We start from the raw sequence: 18927 nt of genomic DNA, 5'->3' as shown, positions 1-18927 counted from the left end.
AGTTTCCGATTCCTGTATATCCGAGCCCTGCATTCTCTCTGGCGTGCATGCATCCTGCTGAATGTATGTAAAGGTGAGGTCTCTGCAGCCTGGCCTCTGACCCTGAAGCCGTGGGCTCTTCCTCCTGCATACTTCTTAAAATGTGGACTCAACGCTGAGCTGTGTATCTAAAGACGTGGACTCTTCGCAGCTGAACACGTGTACTGCACATTGGCTGTGGTACCTGCAGATCAAGGCTCACCCTTCTCCCTGCATCTGAGTGGGTACACGCTGCTGCGCCCTCGGCTATGGCCGCTCTTTCTTCTGTGCATCTGAATATGGGGCCTATCCAAGGGCTGTGCACCTAAGAGCATCGACTCTCTCTTGTGTATATGTGCGCTGCATCCTGGCCGGTGTGCCTGCACATGGACTCTCCCCCACCTGTACATATCAAGACATGTACTCACTTTAGCCTGTGGTACTGGGAGCATGGGCTCTCCTCTGTACAAATTAAGATGTGCAATGAACTCTGACCTGTCTATTTGAGTGCATGGACCCTCCATCTTCTGTGTATCTGAAGATACAGGCTGAGAGCAGCCTGTCTAAAGCAGGGACTCTATCGCTCCTCTGTGCGCCTGAAAGTGGCCCCTGCTCCCTGCCTGTACATCTCAGGGCACTGTCCTGCTTCCTACTCCGAAGGCCTGGACTGTTCCCCCTTCTCCTCCCTCTCTCTAGCTAGAGGCGCCGTCTCTTCACCACAGTCGAGTACCTGAGGGGAGGCACTGCGCCCCTCCCGGTTTCACCAGCTCCGAGTTGTCAGCAATTGCCTTGCAGATCCGGCACAGGTTCCCAATCTCTCGGAAGAGGTCGAAGCTGTCATCGTAGATAACGCTGCCCTTTCAGAAGGAGACAGAACACAGCGAGGACAGAACACGTGAGGCACTGATACACGCTGGCAGACACCCAGAGCTGAGCAGAGGACCTGTCCTGCTGCACGGGGCGCGCTACGGCGGGGTAATGGTGAGCCTAAGGGAGGTCTGACAGAAACACGTGAGGCACAGAGACACGCTGGCAAACATCGGGAGCCGCAGGCTGCGCAGAGAGCACTGTCCTCACTGCCACACGGGGCGCGCTGCGACGGGGCAACGACGGGCCTAGGGGATGTCTGACAGAAACACGCTAGGCACAGAGACACGCTGGCAGTCATCGACAGGCGCAGGCTGCTCTGAGAGCGCTGTCCTCACTTCTGTACGAGGCGAGCGATGGGCCTAAGGGAGGTCTGACAGAAACACGTGAGGCACAGAGACACGCTGGCAGACATCAGGAGCCGCAGGCTGCGCAGAGAGCCCTGTCCTCACTGCCACACGGGGCGCGCTGCGACGGGGCAACGACGGGCCTAGGGAAGGTCTAACAGAAGCACGCGAGGCACAGAGACACGCTGGCAGACATCCAGAGCTGAGCAGAGAGCCCTGTCCTCACTGCTGCACGGGGCGCGCTGCGGCGGGGCAACGACGGGCCTAGGGGATGTCTGACAGAAACACGCTAGGCACAGAGACACGCTGGCAGTCATCGAGAGGCGCAGGCTGCTCTGAGAGCGCTGTCCTCACTTCTGTACGAGGCGAGCGATGGGCCTAAGGGAGGTCTGACAGAAACACGTGACGCATAGAGTCACGCTGGCAGACATCAGGAGCCGCAGGCTGAGCAGAGAGCCCTGTCCTCACTACTGCACGAAGCGACCGACCAGCCTAAGGGAGGTCTGACAGAAACACGTGACACACAGAGACACGCTGGTACTAGGCATCCAAAGCGCTCAGGCTGTGAAGAGAGAGAGAGCTGTCACACTACTGCAAGAGGCGCGCTTGGGCTCTGCCATGGCGGGCCTAAGTGAGGTCTGGCAGACACACGCGAGGCGCAGACACGCTGGCAGACATCCAAAGCGCGCAGGCTGTGAAGAGAGAGCCCTGTCCACTTCTGCGCGAGGGGCGGTGCAACGACGGGCCTAAGGCAAGTCTGGCAGAAACACGCGAGGCGCAGATACACTTTGGTACTAGACGTCCAAAGTGTACGCACAGGATGGGAAGGGAGAGCCCTGTTCTAGCCAAGTCTCTCCTCACTTCTGGGCGAGGCGAGCTGCGGAAGGGCAACGACGGGCCTAAGGGGAGTCTGACAGAAACACGCGAGGCGCAGACTCGCTGGCAAAGAGTTGTGTTCTCACTACTGCAACTGCAAGGGATGAGAAGCAAAGGCGAAGCATGACCCGCTTCACTACATTAGCAACCCCTGCACTAGGTGAAATCTGCGCACGACTGTCACAAAAGCGCACCAGAGGAGATCTGCACGCACACACCTTTGAGGCATCCATTGCACATCTCTGAACTGGACTGAACAATTGTAATCACCATCGACAGTTAGATTTGCTCAATGTGCAGTGATGCCAATATCTGCCCAGCTATCGTCTCGTCCAATATGTTACCATGAGGGCACCGATGCCAAGGTTCAAATACCAGTACAAGGCTAACACATACACCAACATACCAGAAGCCCACTTCACACCGGGCAGGTCATGTCACACATCTCTTTCAGAAAGTTACCCATCTCACCCGAGCATGGTCAACAGTGTCTCTAGTTTAGACACACGCCCAAGACTAGAAGAATTTTGGGGAAATATGTAAGGTCTGGACCTAACCTTTGACCCCACATGGCAGGCCTGGAAGTGATCCGTGCTTGTTCTTACAGAACTTGACAGAAGCAGTAATAATGAGATTGGAAAAGGCAGGTTTTGGGATTTGTTAAAGATCTCAAGATATCTCTGTCCAATGATGACACCTCCTCAATTCAGCAAACTGGGGGGAGGGCTTAGGGGGGGCGTGCTCTCGAAATATAACACAGTAAATCTGATTGAACTGAAACCGATATTGAGCACAAGGGAGAGCGAGTCAGTGCTAATCGGTGGTGATATGAGGACAAAAAAAAAAACAGTGTCTCCAATAGAAGTTCTGAATATGGCATCTGTTACTCAATATTAAATCAAAATGCTCAGTAATGCAAAATTATCAGCATTACGCTAATTACATCTGTGTAACACAAGTATCACCGGGGCCTCAGGCTGTGCCATAAAGATAGTACCAGTGATGCTTGTGGAATAAAGTCTGGACCATGTGGGGACTGTAGTGATGACATCAGTTAGTTATGTGTCTATTGTGTAGTAACAACAGTTGTAGCAAATATAGTGTTAAGTAGTAAAGTATGGATGTTGTGAGTACCTAAAGGTGGCAAATATCCACCACTCAAATTACTTTCATATTTCACTATACTAATTCAACACTAATCCTTTATGGGTTCCGGAGTAGCGTGCTACTCGCCGAAAAAGCACTTAGACGCCTCGCTATATAAATGCAATTACAATACAATACAATACAGTGCTGACATGATAAGAGAGAGCTAAATGCAGACCTTCCAGAGGAAAATGGCTGGTGCACCTGTGCTAGGGCCACAGTCCCACTAACCCCACTCCCCTCAGAGGCTGGGATGTGGGGCAGTGGCCACTCAGTCAGGATAGCGGTTCACTGTGGGTGACCCTGTCAGCATAGCTAGATTCTGCTGACTAACAGTATAGCAACAGCAAAAACATGGCGCACCATCAGAGTACCTTCAGAGTTCACGAAATACAAAATATAGGATAAGCAAGAAGAATCATACATGGCAGGGTGGGGGTTCGTCAGCAGTGACATCACTGATTTGTGCAAAGTGTAGTAATGCGCATGATGCATAGTGGGTGTAGTGCTGACTTCAGTCACGTGTCAAATGAACAGATATCTGTGATGCGTGTAAAGTGCGGTGGATACATATATATATATATAGTGCACCAGAATGCAGGAATACCAATCATGTAGGTTAAAAGTAGGTGCGGTCTTGCTAATATGTGCAGAGTGTACTGGCGATGTCACCAAGAGGTGCAGAATTTGTGGCGGCTGGATTTTGAATTTGAATTTGAATTTAAAGGTATTTTTTGAGCGCTCGTACACCAGGCGGTTTCATGGCGCTTTTGAGGAGAGTGATTCCTGAGTGGTGGGGTGGAGAGGTTTAGATTTTAAAAGCTTGTGCAAACAAATAGGATTTCAGGGTGGTACGGAACTCCAGGTAGGATGATGTTGATCTCGTTTGGAAAGGTAGAGAATTCCAAAAATGCGGAGCAAGGACGGAGAACTTCGAGCCACCCGTTCTGCTCTTCTTGAACCTGGGCACCATCAGGAGGGACTGAGAGGAAGATCGCAGTTGTCTGCTGGGGATATAGGGTACAATTTTAGACATGATGAAAGATGGGGCTGTTCCCACGAGGGCCTGGAACGTAATACATCCCATCTTAAAGAGGGCTCTTTCTCTAATAGAGAGCCAGTGGAGGGATCTTAGAAGGGGAGAGGTGTGGTGAGATTTGGGCAAGACGTAGACTAGGCGGGCAGCTTGATTCTGCACCAATTGGAGCCGTCGGATGGCATACGCGGGGACACCGTTGTATAAGACATTCCCGTAATCTAGCCGGGAGAGAACCATGGCCATCAAGATCAGTTTAAGGGCTGAGAAAGAAAAAAATCTTGAAATTTTTCGAATGGTGCGCAAAGTAAAAAAACAAGAGGAAACCACCGTGCTGATCTGAGAGTGTAGGATGAGTTGTTGATTGAGGGTGATCCCCAGTGTCTTGACAGAGGGAGAGGGAGAAGGGGGGGGACCGAAAGAGGGGGGCCAAAAAATGGGAGACCAAGGGTTGAGTTTACCGCCAGTGAGTAGAAGCTCGGTCTTATCAGGGTTGAGTTTAAGATGGTTAAAGCTCATCCAATCCCTGATAAAGACCATCACCGACTGGAAGTTGTGGATAGAATCAGGGGAATCAGAGAGGTTAAATACTTTCATCGGTTACAGCTCTAGCTTACCTTAGAAGTTGGGTTGGGGTAGGGTCTGTGCTTTATACATTTTGACAAGAAAATAAAGGACGAAAGAGGAAGAACGTAAGAAAGAAAGAAAGAAAAAGGCCAAGATGAAAAAATATTGACAGACAGACGGATGGACAGACAGACAGACAAAAACCAGACAGACAGACAGACAGACAGACAGACAGACAGACAGACAGACAGACAGACAGACAGACAGACAGACAGACAGACAGACAGACAGACAGACAGACAGACAGACAGACAGACAGACAGACAGACAGATAGATAGATAGATAGATAGATAGATAGATAGATAGATAGATAGATAGATAGATAGATAGATAGATAGATAGATAGATAGATAGATAGATAGATAGATCATATATACCAGTTCTCCCATGACATGGTTATCCGGGATCCTTGTCCGATTGATTCCCCGGATGCCAAAGACCAGGAACACCATGGCCCCAGTATCCACCAGTGGCCGGACGGCCGGCTTGCCACAGCCTGAGCTTCCACAAGGGTTAAACCCTAAAGTGCTAGACGTTTTCTTTTTCGGAGCTTCTATAAACAGGTAAACAAAATGTATGTGACGATGTTACCCAATCTGAAATGAGTGGATGACTTCAGATATACTCATGCCAACAACAGTACTCACACACCATACCTCTGCTCACCTAGTCACGTAGATCCCTTTCTCAAATATGGCAACAGAATTTATGGCACAACTTATTTAGGGCCACTGTAATGGCACAGAATATCGTAAAATTATGGACTTGGAACCTAATCCACCACCAGTCACATAATCTTGGAAGAAACAGTGGCCAAGTCATTTGGGGTGCCTTCGAGTCCCGACCTTGGCATTTGACTCAACATTGTGTGATTCCGGGCAAATTACTTAATCTTCCTATGCCTAAAAAATGTAAAGTGTATGAAATTATTTGTGTAATCCCCACTTGATGTACAGAAACTTGTAGATCGTCTCCCAATCTCCCACATAATGTACTATGCTCTGTTGCGTCATACCTAGGTTTGCCCTCTATAAATACCAATACATTTGATCAAAAAATTTTTACAGCTCAATCAGGTCAAAAGCCACATACAATCGGGATATTATTAATGTGGTTTAAACATTTAAAGAGAAGCTAGGACTATTTGTGAAGGCATTTCATTCCTTGAGGATCTCCTAGTCACAGTCTCTCTAAGACCATTATCTACCGTCCTGACACACGTCATCCCTTCCCATGATGCTCTCTTTCTCTGGCACTTGCCTTTCTCGCTTGGTGCAAAGAAGTAACCTTTGTTCTGCCCATTGGGACCAGGGTTGAGCAGGCAGCCGGAAGGGGCCACACACACCCGGCCCTGGAACGGAGGCTTGTGGGACTGGGCGAAGTACAGCTTCCTGCAATAGGAAGAGGGAATACGGGGCAAGGGGGAGAGGGTGAAGAAGGGGGTAGGGGTTTAGGGAAGGGAGAGCGAGGATAAATTATATGGGAGCAGAGAAAAGACGTGTGGTGTAAGGAGAGATGGAAGCGAGAGTGAAAGGGCAGTGGAGAAGTGTATTGGGGAGAAGTGTCAGTCAAAGAAGAACAAATGGGAGAGACGTGGATGATGGGAGAAAGAGAAGAAGGAGAGAAAAAAGGGACGGGAGAGAGTGAGTTGGGGGATTACGGAATGGTGGGAGAGAAGATTATGTGAGGAAAGTAGAGTGTGGGGAGTAAATAGGATGGAAGAGAAGAAGGGTAGAAGTATAATAAATAAAGGAAGGGAACAAAGGGCGTAGCCGAGAATATAGCAGAGAAGAAGGGATGACATCGAAGATAAAGAGGGATAACAGGAGAAAGAAAATAGACTAGTATAGATGGAGCAGGGGATTTGAGATGGGGAACAAATGATAGAGGGTGGAGAGAAGAGAAGAGCAAATAGGAGTTAAGGGAAAGCCGAGAAGCGTGACGGAGAGCAGTGGTAGTGAAAGAAGAGTGAGTGGAAGAGAACGGAGTGGCAGAGGAGAAATGGGTGCGTGGAGAGGATGGTGAGAGTAAAAGTGAGGACAACAATAGTGTAGGGAGAGTGCAAGTGAAGGATGGAAGGAGAGGAATAAGTGGGAGAGGGGGGAGGGAGAAGGAGAGAGAGAAAGAAGCAGAAAACAAACCAGAGAGGTGAAAGGTGTCATGGAGAGATGGAAGCAGCAATTTAGAGAAGAAGAGAAAGTGAATGTTGTTAGGGGAAGCAGCAGTATGGAAGGTGGAGAAAGACATGGGTAGAGAGGAAATGGAAACATTTGGGAACATTTTGGAAAGATAAAATGTGTGAATAAATCTATAACATATTCAAGCCACCGAGTGTATCAAGCAAGATTAATTACATGGCCCGGCTTCATCCAACGGAAAGGAAAGACTGACAAAAGCAACGTGCCTCGTACCATGAAAGCTGTACCAACCTGTCAGCCCGGAGCTGCCTAAAATATATGCCAGCCTCAGAGTCTGGCACGAGCAGTAAGAAAGGGAAACCTCCAGGCCTGGTGCTCCTAGATACACACCAGCTGCTGGAGGGGAAACCCAGGGAACTACATCCCCCGGCCTGCCCCGCGGCTAAGCTGCCAGCTGTTCTCATTTCAAAACATTCGACTCGTTTTCAAGGTCAGATCATTCCAAAGCGAAATCCGTTCATGTACTATGCCAGGCATAGCAGCCAGGGCCCTAAGGGAGGCGCATCTGTGACCAGAGGACTGGCACAGGAAATACTGCTTGGCATGATGGCAGCTGTATGAACATTCTTTGGGACGCAGGATCCAGCATCGGTTGCTTCGGGGGGACTGTGTATAACATTTGTATTGACAGCCTGTATCCAGTGCATGCCATGGGCTCATCCTCTGCCGCTCCTGAGTGGATTATGTAGTGACTCAGCCGATCAGGTGCAACAGTAAATTAATGTAAAGTGCATGCCCAATCATCCCATTACACGCAGAGGGACTGCACCCTAAGGCGGGTGAAGAGCACCGCTCTGTTCACTTACGTCATCAAAACACCTCCCACGAAGGCCACACTGCAGTTCAGCAATCCGTCAACCAAGCACTCCCCCGCAGCCTAGCATGCTGTCCCAGGGGCGGTGGGTGAGATTTTAAAGTGGTGGGGCGCAAACGAATTAGCATACAGCACCGTAGCGAGCGAGCGCAGCGAGCGACCCGGAACCCCAAAAGGGGGGTTTGGGGGGGTTACCCCCCCCAAGAAAATTTTGAAAAAAAAGAAGAAAAATCGTGCATTTTCAAGCAAATTTGAGAAAGCAGGAAGGTTAATAAAGCAATTGTGAAAGTGCAGTTATTACATTAATAGATGGCATAACATAGGTAGCTGCCCAGGGCGCCAGACTTTCAGGGGACCACTGATAGAGCCAACTCTGTTCTGCAGAGAGCCTTGTCCTGATGACCGTGAATAATTATTACTAGAATCATGTGACAATTCACTCAAACCCTGTACATGAATTAGCCTACCTCTGATCCCCAAATCCCTAGATTCATGCTTCAGTGACTTAGAGCTCAGATTCATAACAAACTCATTGAATTTCTACAAACATACCATACAGCATTTGCTGCTACAATTTTCAGAACTCATACAAAGAATCTTCTTCCAACTGATACCCAGGCGTATAACTCCTATTTGTATCACGCGCATCAACAATCTCCTCTCCTAATTACAGCGCTTAGTTGTATGCTTTTTTTATTTTTTCCAAGTAAGACTTCATTTATCCGCACTATTTGTAATTTTATCACTATTTATCCATATTATTTTTTTCGAAGTGGAAATATAAAGCTGCAACCTGTATAGACAAGACATTATACTGCAAAACTGTCAATCACATTTGTCCGCCTTTGAGTTTCAATTCTATATTTAAAAATATTCACTGAAAAAAACAAAGTTTAAAGTGACATTATATTTAGGTGAAAATTTCAGTGAAAACGTAACATTATAAACTTTAAAAAAAACACTGAAACTCACCGGTTATAGTTTTCTTTAGCAACTATAACTCATTAACCAAGGTAACACTGCCATGCACAGTTTTGTCTTCAATGATATCATTGTAAATGTTGCAGTGATATAATCAGTGATGCTATAGAGTATGTCGTGAGTGATATATAATGACACCAATCACCGCCCACCTCCACATGTAAGCAATACAGCCGGTATTTCAGTTGTTTCTAGTGTGTTTGGATACGTTGGCCTTTTTGTTCTGACCAGTTCTGTAAGGCCGGCGTACTGAAGATATTGCCCCTGCCCCAAACCAAACTCCTTGCATGCCCATTCAAATGTGACAAAGGTGTCGTTGGAATACAGATCTGCCAACACCTGACAGCCGCGTGCTCTCCAAGCCTGACATTTCATATTTTCAACCATTTTTTCTATTGGGGCTATGATCCAAATGCTTAGTTCCCGGTGAAATGGTGCATGTTGGAGGTTCGCTCTACAAACTTTTGCCAGAGATATGCTGTCTGTTTAACAGTGTATGGTAAGTCTGTGGGCACACCTGCCACCTGCATCAGGATTTCCGGTAAGTGGTCTGGCTGCAGTCGTCCACTGAGTAGGTGTTTCTCCCAACTATACCCGTCATCCAGCCACCGAGCTGCATGTTGCAGCTGTGCCGCATAATAATATAGGTCTAGTCTGGGTGCCATTCTTCATATCCCCTTGACAGAACCTGCAATGCCACCCTACTGTGCTTTCCTGCCTAGTATAGAGATACCAACACTTAATTCAGTTGTCTGAAGACTGTCAATAGTTTATTACACAACGAGTGTTGCAGCATGTAGAGACACCGAGGAATCACCACTATTTTGGCCACAGAAATCCTGCCCATGAGGGATAGCGACAGAGTGTTCCAAAAGGCCACAGAGCGCTTCAGGGAATCAAGTACCCTATTTATGTTTAAGTGTAACACTTGTGCATCCCCATAGGCCACCTGTATGCCTAGGTAACGGAAGTGACCGGTCTCCCACCGGTAGCCAAGCCTCGGCAGGTCTTCATTATTTTGTGCTGCCAGTCCTGCCAACGGGAAGATTAAGGAGTTATTCCTATTGAGGTGTAACCCTGAATAGCTAGCCAAGAGCCGGAGGAGTTTGGAGATCGCTACACGGGGAGACGCAACATAAAACAGCGCATCATTCGAGTATAGCGATACCAGGTAAGCACCAGTCCCCACCCGTATTCCCCATTGCATGAGATCCCCCATGGCCCACACCGCCATAGGTTCAATAGCCAGAGCAAATAGTAGCTGCGAAAGGGGACATCCAGAAAAATCCAGAAAAAAGATAAAATAAAAAAAATCACAGTTCCACTATGCATAGCAAAGACCATGCACAGGCAAAGTGAGCACTGCCACCCCAATGTTGGCACAGGCCTTTTCATAGGCGTGTATTCAAGCCTGCATCTGCTTCAGACAGCCCTGCTTCCAGAGCACACTATGGTTAGGCCTAGACATTAGAAATCACCGCCAGTGGACTTCTGAGCAAAATCTTGCATCCCTGTAACTATACTTTTACAAATTAAGCATTGCTAACAGCAGACCCGTGATATCAAGGCAGAATGAAGGTCAAATGGGCCTAACTGGGACAGCCTCTCACAAACGAACAGCAAGCATGAAGCTGCTGTCTGCTATCCACGTCATCCAGAATCACCAGCCGCCTGCAACAGGTGAATCCCATCCAGAAAGGAAGAGGGAGATGTGTTTGGGCAGCCACTGAGCATCTCAAAAGCTGAAGCATCTTTTAATCTAAAGCTTTTGTTCATCTGAGGGAAGCGTGTACCCCAGACACCTTTAGGGATAAATGTGCCATAGCAATCACCTCAGTCTCCACTTCTCTGTCCCATCAATTTAACATTTGCACAGAAATGTATGTAGGTCAGTGAGAGAGGAGGGGTGAGAGAGACAGAAAGAGAGTGTGTGCTTACCACGTCGCTTTTCCCTCCACTTTACATTCGATGCATTTTTACAATGAATGTGACGACCACAGGCCAAGGTTACCTCCCATAGTTATAGCTATATCTGATGTTGGCTTTAATGGTATTGATCTTCCCCAAAACAGCCATTTCTGGGTACTTTGAGCAGGATGTTTCAAACGCACACATGTGCAGAGCATCAGCTGTCTAGTTTGCCCGCCCTTTCCCTCAACGACGTAGCCTCTCATATGCACCAAACAGCAAAGTATCTTTCCTTCCTAAACATGGAATGTCTGTTCATGGAAAGCTTCGGAGTCGCCTACTGTAAATCTCAAGAGGTGCGACCTGAGAGAGGATGGGAAGCTGGGGGGTTCAACATTCACAAGAAGGATTCGGAACAGTGTCCTACATGAAAATGGATCTATGGAAAGCAGTTGCGGCTCGTGGGGTGTTGCGGGGGGGGGGGGGGGGTTGAATCGCGGAGGTGGGGGGGGGAGTTTTGAAATAAAATTAAAAAATCCTACCTGAGCAGGTCGGTCCGCTGCCTCGGGTCCGTTGGCACAATGGCGCCTACACTCGGGAACAGCCATGCACACATCACTGACTGCTTGCAAGTGGGCGTGCAAAACCCTCTCAGCCAATCCTGGTGCTGCTGGCAGCGCCAGGATTGGCTGGGGCACGTTTTACACTCCGCCCGCCTGCCCATTAGGAGACCGAGGTTTGAGCCTTTGCTCAACCCTCGCACTCCTAATGGGCATGCGCCAGAACTGCAAACACAAGTGCGCATGAATGGGCACGGTGCGAAAATTCGTCCTCCGTCCCCACTCATGCGCACTTGTGCATTGTGCTGCTCCATGCCCCTGGTGACGGTCTGACTGCATGTCAGTCAACATGACGCCGGACCACCCACGGGTGGTCTGACGTCATGCTGACTGACATAATTGTCAGTTGTTCAGTCCCCAGGTGCTGAGGGGCTGCCAAGTCTTCCTTACTTCCCTCACCCGGGCGTTTCTGGCTCGAAGAGGTTAAAGGGAAGAAGAGATTAGAGAAGTGGGCAGCCGCGGGTCCAAGCAGGGCTGGCTGGTGGGGCTACGCCCCTACGCCCCAATGGACGCACCGCGGCTGTGCTGTCCGTTGGCTGATGCGCGTCTGCGCCAAATCTGGGGTATGAATCCCTTTATAAATGTAGTTTCAATTACAATATGTCCATCGGGGACAGACACGTTACAGCTATTTAGACTATCCACAAGATAACTTGATGGCAAAAATGGAATCTGGATAGGGATCACCTATTATTGACCTAGCCCCAACACAAACAAGCATTGGCATAGCTAATAGGTCTCGCCTTTGGGATAGGGTGACCAACTGGCATGGGTGCAAATTCAGGACGGTGAGTGTAAAAATTCAGGACAAAGGGTCAAAATTCAGGACAAAAATTCAGGACAGGAGGTCAAAATTCAGGACAAAAGGTACGTTTTACAGACATCTCAGAAGAGGTTGCGCAATAGTATATAAGTAAGTAAATAGGCAACCACTTAAGTACAAGTGAAAAGAAGTTTTATTTGGTTGAGACAATTGTGCACTTCATGGTTTTTCAGTATGCACGCAGCTTTGAGCAAATGTGCAGGTCTTTTTGTGGTACAACCCCCCCCCCCATCCAGCCTCCCAGGGAAACGCACGATGCCTGATCCGGTCAGTGAGACCTTCCTACCACCCTCCAATGGTGACCCTCCTCTTCACCTAGACACTCTCTTATGTGTATTTAATTTCTTTTATAGTGCCACTCAGCCCAAGTAAGTAGGACAGGGTGTCGAAGTGCGTTACATCACACACATATTATATAGAGACAATGACTCATATAAATGTGAAAGTCAATCTATAGGAAATGTACTTAAGATAATGGGGGTTACAAGGTGTAATCATTCTTTCATCCATCATTCAGTCTTTCACCATTCATTCTGTCCTTCCATCTGTGTGCCCATCCATATCAATATTCAACCATTTGCAAACCTATCCATCACCATCATCTATCTTTCCATCCATCCACCATTCCACTCATTCATCCCTCCATCCACCTTTTCACTCATCTATCCCTCCATTAATCCGTTCCCCTTATCCTTCCGTACAGTCACCCATCCATTCACTCATCCATCCAGCCATCTACCCTTTCACCCATCCAGCCATCCTTTCACTTACTCATTCATCCACCCAGTCACTCATCCTTCCACCCTTTCAATTATCCATCCATCCATCCTCCTTTTCTCTCTCTATCCCTCTTTCATTTAGCCATCCATCCTTCCATCCATCTACTCATCCATTCATGAATCCATCCATTTACCCTATCACTCACCCATCCTTTCACACATCCATCCACCCTTTCACTCCTTCACTCATCCATCCATCCTTTCTGTCATCCATCCAACCTTTCACTTCTTCACTCATCCATCCATCCTTTCTCTCATCCATCCACCCTTTCACTCACTCATCCAGCCTTACATCCACCCTTTCACTCATCCATCCATCCATTCACCCTTTGACTTATCAATTCATCAATCCATCCATCAGTTCACTCATCCATCCACCCATTCACTCACCTGCCATCCACCTTTTCACTCATCCATCCAGCCTTTTAAGCCTTTTACCCCTCCATCTACCCTTCCACCCATACATCCATCTATTTACCGTTTCCCTGATCCATCCTTCCAATCACTAACCCGTCCATCCTTTCTCTCATTATCCATTCATTCACCCTGTCACATCCATTCACCCGTTCACTAAACCATCCAGCCATCCAGCCATCCCTTCACTTACACACGTTTTCACATTAATTATGAGCTGAGCCTTTGTCTGCCAAGTTGCAGACAGAAGAGGCCCATCAAGGACTTCACCCCTGCTGTAGTTCCTAAAGCAAGGGGTGGGGCGGGGGAGGGCTCGCTATGCCCCTGTACAAAGAAAATTCGAAAAAGTGGAAGTCATGAGTCATGCATGATGCACAGTGCCACTGTGACATGATGGTGTTTCCAGGGCTTTAAGTGGGATGAAAACACTGGGGGGTCTCTCCAAAGGGGGTGTTCGATGTAATTAAGGACGTGGCTTAAAACACCTAAGCTAAAAATCTGTGCTTAGCATAGGGTGCCGCCCGACTGGTAATTTGCTGCTTCTGTCATTGCATCTAGATATATAACACAACAAGTAGTGTTATACCTACAAGCCAGAACTATTGGCTTTGTCAATGGTACCTAGTTGCATAAAATAAAAAAGCAGCGACCATGGCTTTGTTGAATAAAACATTGAAAATGCGTCATTTTTTAAATGATGAGAGAGTGAAAGACCCATAACCCTTTTTTTAAACTTGTTTCACCACCTTTTCATGATTTGGATTCTGACCTAGCAGCATGGGCGTTTTTGTTCATTTCTTCCACCTGACTGAATGTCCTGCCCTAGACGGAGGCAGGAGAAGGCCCACCTCATGCAGTAAGAGCACTGACTGGCCTATTGTCATTCTGTATATGGCAAAAACCAAAGGAAATGATGGACGGAGTGTTGAACATTGCAAGCACTCACCCCCAGTCAACTGATCTGGGTTTAATCCATCACCGTTCTTTAGCCCACTCTGCCACCCCAGTTCAGACATGGCCATATGCAAATCAGTCTGACCCTGTGCCTCATGGGAACAGTCCAGCCCGAACTGCCAAGCCATGTCTTCCCTGGACCGGAAACAAGCTTCCTAGAACCGGTTTCTGGCATTTCAGCCGTCTTCAGCCAGGCTTGCTTGAATCCAGTGGCAAAGTGAGCAAGGGACTCACGTCTGAGCATACCCTGAAGATGGCTGAAATGCCAGAAACCGGTCCTAGGAAGCTTGTTTCCGGTCCAGGGAAGACATGGCTTGGCAGTTCGGGCTGGACTGTTCCCATGAGGCACAGGGTCAGACTGATTTGCATATGGCCATGTCTGAACTGGGGTGGCAAAGTGGGCTAAAGAACGGTGATGGATTAAACCCAGATCAGTTGACTGGGGGTGAGTGCTTGCAATGTTCAACACTCCGTCCATCATTTCCTTTGGTTTTTGCTTTGTTCGCCATAAGTTGGCAGGGTATGCTCAGACGTGAGTCCCTTGCTCACTTTGCCACTGGATTCAAGCAAGCCTGGCTGAAGACGGCTGAAATGCCAGAAACCGGTCCTAGGAAGCTTGTTTCCGGTCCAGGGAAGACATGGCTTGGCAGTTCGGGCTGGACTGTTCCCATGAGGCACAGGGTCAGACTGATTTGCATATGGCCATATCTGAACTGGGGTGGCAAAGTGGGCTAAAGAACGGTGATGGATTAAACCCAGATCAGTTGACTGGGGGTGAGTGCTTGCAATGTTCAACACTCCGTCCATCATTTCCTTTGGTTTTTGCTTTGTTCGCCATAAGTTGGCAGGGTATGCTCAGACGTAAGTCCCTTGCTCACTTTGCCACTGGATTCAAGCAAGCCTGGCTGAAGACGGCTGAAATGCCAGAAACCGGTTCTAGGAAGCTTGTTTCCGGTCCAGGGAAGACATGGCTTGGCAGTTCGGGCTGGACTGTTCCCATGAGGCACAGGGTCAGACTGATTTGCATATGGCCATATCTGAACTGGGGTGGCAAAGTGGGCTAAAGAACGGTGATGGATTAAACCCAGATCAGTTGACTGGGGGTGAGTGCTTGCAATGTTCAACACTCCGTCCATCATTTCCTTTGGTTTTTGCTTTGTTCGCCATAAGTTGGCAGGGTATGCTCAGACGTAAGTCCCTTGCTCACTTTGCCACTGGATTCAAGCAAGCCTGGCTGAAGACGGCTGAAATGCCAGAAACCGGTCCTAGGAAGCTTGTTTCCGGTCCAGGGAAGACATGGCTTGGCAGTTCGGGCTGGACTGTTCCCATGAGGCACAGGGTCAGACTGATTTGCATATGGCCATGTCTGAACTGGGGTGGCAAAGTGGGCTAAAGAACGGTGATGGATTAAACCCAGATCAGTTGACTGGGGGTGAGTGCTTGCAATGTTCAACACTCCGTCCATCATTTCCTTTGGTTTTTGCTTCATTCTGTATATGGCAATCAGCCACCGACAGGATGACAATGGGTGGGGTGGGGCTGCTCTTGTGCTCAGAGGAGTTCGAGGTGGCCCCATCAGGGAGATGAGGCTTCTGGCAGGGGAACAGTGATGTTTCCTAATGCCCAAAATTACGGGCAAAAGGCGTCCGTAAAAGGGATGGTCACCGACAACGAACATGAGATCCAAATTACGGACGGTCCGTGACATTTACGGACGGTTGGTCACCCTACTTTGGAACCTAAAATACTTTACCGGAGCAGGGTTAGTTGACTTGCAAGTTTTACACAGATTTCAGCATCGGGCACTTTAATCCCCTTAGCCACATTCCAGGGCGTGCGCCCTGCAGCAGGAAACTTACATGCCAATATTTTACATGTTGCCAGCGCATACAGAACAGCGCTTACTGTAATGGAGGCCCCTTTTAATACGTCCGTCCAGCGCCAAGTTAGAGGACGCTGACAATGAATGTAGAAGTTGTGGCTCAATGGCTAGGACTACCGACTTTGAAGCTGTGGAACCAGGTTCGAATCTGGAGGGAGGCTCGAACATCCTGTGATTTCGGGCAAATCACTTAATCTCCCCTTTCCTAAAATGAATGTGTCCGTCTGTAATGCATCTAGTACTCATGTAAAGCGCTCTGATACCTTCAGTTGAGTTTGCGCTACATAAAACTGCAAAAAAGAAAGTGTACAGGATCGCAAAGTGGGTGGCGCTTTGTCTTGTTAATCCCACAGATGCACACTGGCTGATAAAAGCATGAAAGGCTGCAACCGGCAGTGAGAGTTGTAGGGACGTTGAGCGAACTGAAGCACAACAAAAAGTAGTGCACCAAACGTGCATAAGTGGTGAAAAGTGAACTGATCCATGTAACTGGGTCAGTCGCCAGGGCGGAAACAAACAGCCAAATGGCGGGACAAAGACAACAAAGAGACCATAGAACAGGAAGATTTTACGAGGGGCACTACAAGGAGCGAATTACAAGTGATGGGCGTGGCCAAAGCCCCCAGAGAGACTACACCATGCCTCGCAGAGCAGCGCATGTGCACTGTTAGGCTCAACCTAAAACGGTGTTACTAGTGGAAATAAGTACTTTTTTGAGCACAACCACTAGATGGCGAATAATTCATGTCATGTGACTCTGGGTTGGTTCACACTACATGATAAGTCTATATATAATCTGTATGGGAATCATTAAAACAGTTAGTGGGTATATCCTGAAAATTAATTTGGCTCCCTCTCTTCTGACCTATGTTGAGCAATCTTGCTTGGCCCTTCCTTTCCTGCACCAGTCATTCAAAGAGCACTTACGACATTGAACCATGACTCTCTTTACCCAGGTCCAGGCTGCAAGCACGCAGTACTGTTTATTCTGTCAGCCAGGTCAAGGGCAAACATAATTTATTTATTTCATTTCCGATGTTATCCTTACAGCCTGCTTGACAGCATGGTTCATGGCACTCATTGGATATGGTTAATAGTAATTAATCCTCCCCTCCATTGGGTTTGGGACCCACAGGTGTAGTTATCATAGGTGCAGCAGCTGCAATGGCAGGAGGTATCGGGCCCAGCGTACCCTAATTACGACCGTCTTGAATCACCCAACCCAACATCAGGATCCCATTATGCGTGCTTGCATTAGGGCCCGTGACACCCCGGCTTAATTACTGGGGGCCTTCAATGTTACCATCAGAAATTAGCATTAACCTTTCTGTTTGGAGTTCGCCATGAATAATGGTGTCAAAGGAGTCTGTGGGGTTTGTGCATGCTTGATCACACTAATCTATGGAGATCTGATGGAACTACTAATTTGCCATGTGTTGGCCATCGGGCTACTAGGTTTTATTGCCTGGTACATTGGTTTATATAGTGTCAGTCTGCTCACTGTCCAGTGTTACTGAGGAGCTGCCTCTTGATATCCGACAAGTGACTCATGTCAGATGAATGATGGACAAACTTGCGGTTGTGGGTTGGTACCTTCTGACATCATCAGAATGAATTTAAGGCTGACAGGCAGCTCACCACCCTATCAGAATGCCTGGCAGCATGGATTGAGTAAAGCTTTACATGCTCGTCTCTGCCAGGCAATGCTGTTGATTGGAAAGTCTGAGGTTCAGCCAATAGGTGGTTGGCAAATTGTAATTTAATGTTATTTGCCCTCACTTGCTGGTCCACAAACTTGGCAGTATTCCTTGAACTCCCACAATACTGTGTGATCCAGACCACAGCGGTAGTCAAGAACGGGTATTATTACTTTGATGCACCATGTCACATCTTTTTAGCTGTGAGCTGCAGCTTATGTTTACTTTCCTCATAATGCTAACGCTGCATAGTTAAATTGCTTGTAGGTGCAGGGGTATCAGAAGGAGTACGCCTCAACCGTCAATGAGTCACTGCAATGGGTGTGTAATAAGAACACAGAGGGACATAAAGACAAGTGGTAGGAGGGTGGGAGCACACTGTCTTACATCCCAGTACTCAATTTGCTCCAATGTATCATGGTAAATGCAGTGCATGATAACACTTACTCCAACAGTAGTCTGTAATTTTCCACCCTTGTTGGTTCAGCCTGTGCTGCGTAACTCGAGACACATGTTTCTAGATTCATTCCTTCATCAGTAGAGATCAATAAGTTGTTTTGGGGATGCTGGAAATACTGCCCAAAGTCTTCTCAAGTCTCTGTACCAGTCACTGGGCGCAGGTTCCTCAACAGAAGCTGGACAGCTCAGTAGGTCAAGGTAGCCTTTCCAAACAGAAGGAGGGCAGGAGCATACTGCCTCACATCCCAGCACTCAATTTGCCTCAATGCATCATGGTAAATGCAGTGCATGGTAACACTTGTTCCAGTAATAGTCTTTAAATGTTTACCCTTGTCAGTGCTGCCTGTGCAGTGTAACTCTAGACACATGTTTCTGGATTCATTCCTTCATCAGTAGAGAGCAAAAAGTTGTTTTGGGGGTGCTGGAAATGCTGCCTGAAGTCTTCTCAGGTCTTTGTACCGGTGACTGCGTGCAGGCGCA

General features: G+C 48.0%; 1 protein-coding gene across 2 annotated transcripts in view; it reads right to left on the bottom strand.

Moving 5' to 3' along the window:
• Positions 1-18927, bottom strand: part of DISP3 (dispatched RND transporter family member 3) — a 148273-nt gene that overhangs the window by 23090 nt on the left and 106256 nt on the right. For both annotated transcript variants that reach the window (XM_085609878.1, XM_085609879.1), the window contains exons 14-16: positions 6179-6309; positions 5296-5471; positions 749-875 (exon numbers count right to left, since the gene is read on the bottom strand). In XM_085609878.1, the coding sequence (XP_085466004.1) occupies positions 749-875; positions 5296-5471; positions 6179-6309 (434 nt within the window). The remainder of the gene's footprint in view (positions 1-748; positions 876-5295; positions 5472-6178; positions 6310-18927) is intronic.

This window comes from Triturus cristatus, chromosome 1_2 (genome assembly GCF_964204655.1).
Source record: "Triturus cristatus chromosome 1_2, aTriCri1.1, whole genome shotgun sequence".
Classification (NCBI taxonomy): Eukaryota; Metazoa; Chordata; class Amphibia; order Caudata; family Salamandridae; genus Triturus; species Triturus cristatus.
Note: the sequence above shows the minus strand (reverse complement) of the source record. Positions and strands in the feature narration are given on the sequence as shown.